The 6551-nt window shown below is 43.9% G+C and overlaps 1 protein-coding gene across 1 annotated transcript; it reads right to left on the reverse strand.

Moving 5' to 3' along the window:
• Positions 1-258: 258 nt before the first annotated feature.
• LOC134815383 (uncharacterized) lies at positions 259-1752 on the reverse strand. Its single transcript, XM_063823915.1, has one exon. The coding sequence runs from the start codon at positions 1750-1752 to the stop codon at positions 259-261; it is 1494 nt and encodes a 497-aa protein (XP_063679985.1).
• Positions 1753-6551: the final 4799 nt, after the last annotated feature.

The raw sequence follows: 6551 nt of genomic DNA on the forward strand, positions 1-6551 counted from the left end.
ACACGTAGTTTAACGTATTCCTGACGTATTTTATTTCTAAGCAAAAATACGCAAAATACGGCGCATTTAAAAATTATCTCACGTACTTTTCAACTCCGGTTTGTCCATAAAATACATAAGGTTGTCCTTAAAATACATAAAGTCGCCCATCAGATAAATAAGATTACCTATAAATATAATAGTTCCCATGATAATATTACTTGTCTTAGCCTTTCGACCCAGGTTAAGGTTATAATTCGCCGAAAAAACTTGAAACTGCTACGATATTTCCTGCGCCGCCGCCTTCTCCGCTTTTGCCAAGCAAATACTCATTTCTTCTTTAGTAAGATTCCTGTCCCCAGTCTTTTTTATGCAGACTGTCTTCTTTCTGCGTAAACCACCATCTTCTGTCGCCACTACTGTCAATATGTTGTCTACTGACATCTTAAATGTTACAAAAACTGTCAGTTCGCCCCGTGGCATTGGGAGTACCTCCATATGAAACACGCCCAGCAGCCTGTTGTTGGACGCCCAGCAATCATCGCCTGCCTTTACCTCTATCAGGACTTGGCTTTGAAAATCCGCCGACGTCTTGTACGGTAGGGTTCGTGTCGCCGGTAGGGGTGTGTTCTTCCAAAGGATTGGGGAGAACACATCGCCAAGCGTGCCCACTCCGATCGTCTCTCCTGCTATTTCGGTTACCATTACTATTCCGGTCGCCTCAGGAGGTGCTGTGAGGGCCCTTAAACGATGCGCCGCCCCAAGAGCGATTGCTTCGTCCTCATCGACGCCGTTCATGATCGATGCCTCCGGCAGCTCTTCTGCCACGATTTCTCGCAACACCCTCACTCGGCTCGTTCCGCCCGCCAATATCACAATATCCACGTCTTTTCTTGTCCATTCTGCCAGTTCTAACGTATTATCGATGTATGTGTTTATTCTGGTGAGGAATGGCCTCACCAGGCGTTCAAACTCCACCAGCGATATCTTGACCTTTTCGCCCAGTATTTGGATTTCCGTTTGATCCTGGGTCGTCAATAAGTGTTTTGCCCGATTGCAATCTTCTAGCATCTTCGCCGTCACAGTCGTCGTTTTCTTCTTTGTTTTCTTTAGTGCCCAGTTCGCTAGCATTCGGTCGATTTGACGGCCGCCCATGTGGGGGTCGCCGGACGTCGCCTCGACTTTCAGCTTGTTGTCGGTCTTGGTAATCGCTGAGATGTCAAGTGTGCCGCCGCCTACATCACACGTGAGGATCTTCGCCCCAGATGGAACTAGATCTGTGTAGGTAAGTGTTGCCGCTGTGGGTTCATTGAGAAGTTCGTGCACTTTGATACCTGCTAATTCAGCCGCATCTTTGGTTGCCTGACGCTGAGCGTCTTTGAAGTATGCAGGTACTGTAATGATTGCCTCTACCTGCTTGCCTGGAAAGTTCGCCTTAACTTCTTTTAGTAACGCCGCCGACAACTCTTCTGGTCGCGTCTTCGTTTTGTCTGTCCCGACAAACATGTTACCATCCATCTTGTATGGGTGATGGGCTTCTTTGGTGATGGTCGCCGCCTCGACCGCCGTCGCCCCCATGTATTTCTTTGCTTCGTAGATTATGTCTTGCGGTTTGCCGTCAATCTTTGCTTTCTCGCCGACCTTGTTTGTGGACAGGTTTACGATTGCCGGAAACTGTTGGCATACCTTTGGCACTTCTCCCTCCGTTGTTGCTACCACCACGACCGTTGTCCCTAAGTCAATTCCTATTCTAACTATGTCTGACTCTGTCATCCTGGGAGTGAGTTGGTTAATTTTAATTTAACTTTGTTTGTAAAGTTTTGTTGATTGTGTACTACAGTAAAGCTTCAATTTCAATCAGGGTGCCGCAGTAAAATTGTATTTTGGTTGATAAAAGAACGTGTGATTGCACTAAGATTGATTGGATCTTTACCGTAGTGTTGAGACATTGTTATTTAGTACACCATGAATTTCAAGGACCCTTTTATACAACGGTTAATTTTTTTTTAGTGAGTCTACAGCAGTGTTTTGAACTTTATTTTAAAGGTACGCTTATTACAGTTTAATACAATTTCACAACAATAATATATAATATCGAGGGACGTGCTTATCCACCCATCGCCGTGCCATGCTTGGTCGCCACCTCAGATGTCGAGCTTTTCGCCTAATTGTACCGCTTCTCGGACTCGCCGCTCCACATCCTCCGGCTGATATTTCGCCGCCAATGTGATTTTCCTCATTCGGTGGCGAATCGCAGCTCGCCACTCTTTCCCAGCGTGAAAATCGCCAAGGTCTTCGGTGCACGCCCTAAAGACGGCGTGCTCTATTCGTGCCAACGCCTCTTGAGCCGTCTTTGCCACGGCGTCGTAGTCTGTCGCCCCCTGCACCTCAAGGATAAGTAGGAGGGGCGCCACCTCTTTTAATATGATTTGTTTTAAGGCTATCTTTCTTGCTGTTGCCACCCTGCTTGTCGGTTGACTAGTTCGTTTCTTAATTTTCTGGATCACCTCAAGTGTATACTCGTCTATGAACTCAGCCATGTTATCTAATTGGGGCTTTACATTAGTTGGGTCATGTTCGTAGCTTTAAAAATAATATCGTAGCTTTTTAAAATAATATCGTGGCTTTTAAATAAAAAAAAAAATAATAACCAGTGCGTATTTGAGTGTGTCATGACAGCCTGTATCCGGTCACCCTTGCTCACCTTACTACTCTCCTTTTTTTTTTTTTTTTCGTTTTATATATAATAACGGCCCAGTGCCCATATTGTTATACTTATATAATATTTCATTAAATTAGGCGCCAACTACCGCTTATTTATCATTATAAATATCATCCCGCTTCAATATTAACTTGGCTATTTCTATACCGCCGCATGCTATTTATATCGCGCCGCAAAACGTGCTTTAATTATCATCGATCTTCTCACTTTTGGAGGAATAAAATAACCGGTCAACCTTTATATACATAAACACATCTCCATTTTTTATACCGGTGAGCATCATCATTTATATAGCGCTTTATCGGAATATCATTTATATAGCGGTTCATATGCACGTGCATTTTATATAGCGGCGAATTTCAACTTTAAAATGTAGGCGGTTAATCATCAGTTCTATTCTAAGAGCTCTATTCATAAAAGTGAGGTTGCTTTACTACAGTTGCCTAATGAAACCTTTTACCTGGTGAAATGAATGGTGAATGAGTGAATTGATAAGTGAATGAATTTGATGTACCTGATGATTACCTCCTGTAGCTTAAGCTGGCCACTGTAGTACTGTGCGCCCTCACTTATCCTTACCTTACGTTAATATAAGTATTTATAGTATATAGGCCGGTACCGTTGTCGGCCAGGATCGCCGTATTTAAGTAGTATATAAATTAATTGGTGGTGATTTCATGGTTATCTTATCCACTTATAGTTATACCTTTGGTGACCGGATTGGTGAGTGTGCTGCATGCTTTGTGAAAACACACATGTTGTTTTATACAATTAAACAAGTGTAGGGATGTATTCAAACTTGAAATAAATAAATTATATAATACTGGCATTTACTGCCAGTCCGCCCTAACTTGTTCGCCACTATATTGTTCGCCACTCTTACTCTGCCTTAACAGTTTACCTTATCCTACCAGTCGGTTTCGCCTACCGTGACTGATACGTTTAACAGCGTGAGCGCCGCTACCTTCTGTATGTCGACCAGAGCCTGGCTCTGTCGCTTATTGAGAGTTAAGCCTGGCGCTTCTGGTCGCCATCCACGATCTAAGGTCGCCACTTCAATGCTTTCCCCCAACTCCTTCACGAATGGCGCCATCAGGATTTTCTTTAAAATCTTAAGGGCGCCCAATAAAGCTGACGCTGGCCCCGTCATGGTCAGGCGCCTTACTGAGTTATTCGTGAAACTGCTGATCCTACTTGCTTCGACCGCCACACCACGGGATTCAATTATCTTTACTATGCTCCTCGGGAGCTGGTTGCGGTTCGCCGGTGATGCCTTTCGTTGGCCGTTGCCTAAAACTAGACCGACGAATTCGCTCGATAAGAAAAATGTTATCTGCCGTTTCGCCATCGACAGGTCCGTTAGTGCTGAATCTTCAGATTGGAACGGAGGAGAGTTCATATTTACTTTCTGTAATGTGTGCATTTTAGTTATATTAGTGTGATTACACAGCCCAAGCGATTTTGTGCACACACCAAGCCCGCGCTGCTAGCCGCCGCAGAACCAAAAGCAGGATTAGTTGCTCCCGGGCGTAGATCGAGCCGACTGATCCCCAATCCGCTTTCCGGGAGAATTAGCGCATTCATGAGGAATACTCGCACCATCATCCTGTGCCCAACAATCTGTTTTAACAGAATTGCCGCTGACCCATCGGTTCGCTGAAACACAGGGAGACAGGTACACTATAGCACTAGCTAAGCGTTTATAGGGTGCTCTCAACTATCCCCCTTTTGCTCCCGCGGCAACCAAGCCGCACCAACTCAGCTGGGCCCACAGATCGATTAGAGGCTGTTGTGACTTATAGTTTAACAATATAAAAGATGTGTAAATTTAGTACGATCGTATAGCTAGTCCACATAGATCACAGCACTAGAAATATTCCATTTTTCGGGGTTTATGCCCTGTTTCGTGATGAAAATATTTTAAATTAGCTTATCTTGTCCAACATTGGATCTAGTATGCTGTACTTGGAGACGTTGGGACTTTGTTTGAAAAGCATTAATACACTAATAATATATATATTATTGCTGTTGGAGGTCTAATGGGATGACAGTACATCATGCCAATAATTAGGCAGCTCTACACATTTGGTACGTGGGTCGCCTTGGTAGTGATTTACACTGTGTGGTGTCACGTGACTTTATGTGCTGATTCGGTACCAGGTCTTTTTTACTGAGCGGGTCAGGGTCGCTTGCACCCTGCAGGTTTTGAGTCAATACTCACAATCGCCATTACTCACCAGTTAAACTTGTGCCACACTTTGACACATTGAGTGTTTGCTCATGAACGCTACACTACTTATGTTAGACAGGTGCTCATTTGGTACGCCTCTTACGTGATGTAACATTTATTGAAAAGATTAGGTCCTGTCTGACCCTGTGTCACGTACGTTCGGCCCATGCATGAGCACTTAAATGCGCTATGCGTGCTCGTTAACACCTTAGATTCTAGATGACTTCGATATTTAGTGTAGGCGGACTCTTAATTGGCCCGGCTGCTGTCAGCAAGGTTGCTGTTATAAATATCTCCGGGATTTCGACGCGGGATCATATTATCACTCAGCCCGGCCCGCTGTTAGATAAACATCTCAAGGTGATATCATCCCGCCCCGGAAATTTGTATAAACCCGGCCCGCTTTTTAGTCGTAACTGATGTTTATCATTCAATCCTCCGACTTACAATAATCAATGATACTGCTGATTAGAACTCGATAATAGTAGAACAGTTAGACGCGCGATCACGTGGGCGCGTCACGTGCGTACCGCGTGCCACCAATAGCTGCATACGCCGAGTCTATACCACGTGACACGAAAGCGCACCACGTGATATGAAACATCGTAACCGTCCACTTCTTTTACACGCAAATTCCTGGGAACGTTGCCAAAGCAGCTAATTCTTGGAATTTCTCCAACGCGTGGCGTGAGAAGTTGGCGACTAGCCAGCTACCCTTGTCCGTGCCCTAAAAATAGTATTGTTTTGCTTGCTCTCCTTCCAGCTCTTGTTCCTGCTAACGTTCAAGCTATTGCTCCACTATGACAGATCGGTTTGACATTCAGATTGATTAAAAACTATTTTATCACTCTCTTCTAATATATAAAGTATAAATCCCTTTTCGAAATCGCCGGAGATAATTATAATCCATAAACACTTCACGCTCAGGGCTAAATTAATGTAATCCCTCAGCTGGCGCTTCGGGATTACATATTAACACAAAACTCGTGCGCTGCGCGCACTCGTATGTGTTTATCAGATCATCCCGCTAGCGCGGGATGATCTGTTATATAAACCCTTTGCGTGGCGGGTTTATGTTATTATTAATTGATCCAGCCTGGAGCTGTTCTACGGCGCTCCATTATGATGACACTGTTTCCAGGGTGCGACACACGGTTTAATCTACTAATTACTGCCGTTATCGGATATGGTTATGAAGGAGTTCGCCAGATGATATAATTAGCCCGTCCAGTTTCAATATAATTATACTAATGCTGATAATTTTTAAAGAGGTGTCCTGAAATATTTTGAAAATTTCAGGATTAATGACCTGTGATATTCGCCAGTCACTTGAGTGTTTCTAATTTCAGCCGAGGACTAGTATGCCCGGAATTCTATGTGTTACTAGAAACAATAATATCGGAGCTGACTGATACAACCATGTTATACGTGCCTAGATACTGCCGTGCTTGATCGTGATTTCTCACCTGCACCATCATACATTCACCGTAAGCAAGTTTAAGTATTTTGACACAAGTATTTACGTGATCTTAATTTCATAATATGCAAGTATCAAAAATTTTTTTTAGGTTGGCCGACTGAAAATTGACTGATTTCACGGTCGCGCTTGTGGCCCTGCTT

Source organism: Bolinopsis microptera, chromosome 5 (assembly GCF_026151205.1).
Source record: "Bolinopsis microptera isolate Bmic1 chromosome 5, MBARI_Bmic_1.0, whole genome shotgun sequence".
Lineage (NCBI taxonomy): Eukaryota > Metazoa > Ctenophora > Tentaculata > Lobata > Bolinopsidae > Bolinopsis > Bolinopsis microptera.

Bases quoted from the DNA above. Each gene is read 5' to 3' on its own strand.
- LOC134815383 (XM_063823915.1), bottom strand. From the start codon at position 1,752: ATGACAGAGTCAGACATAGTTAGAATAGGAATTGACTTAGGGACAACG.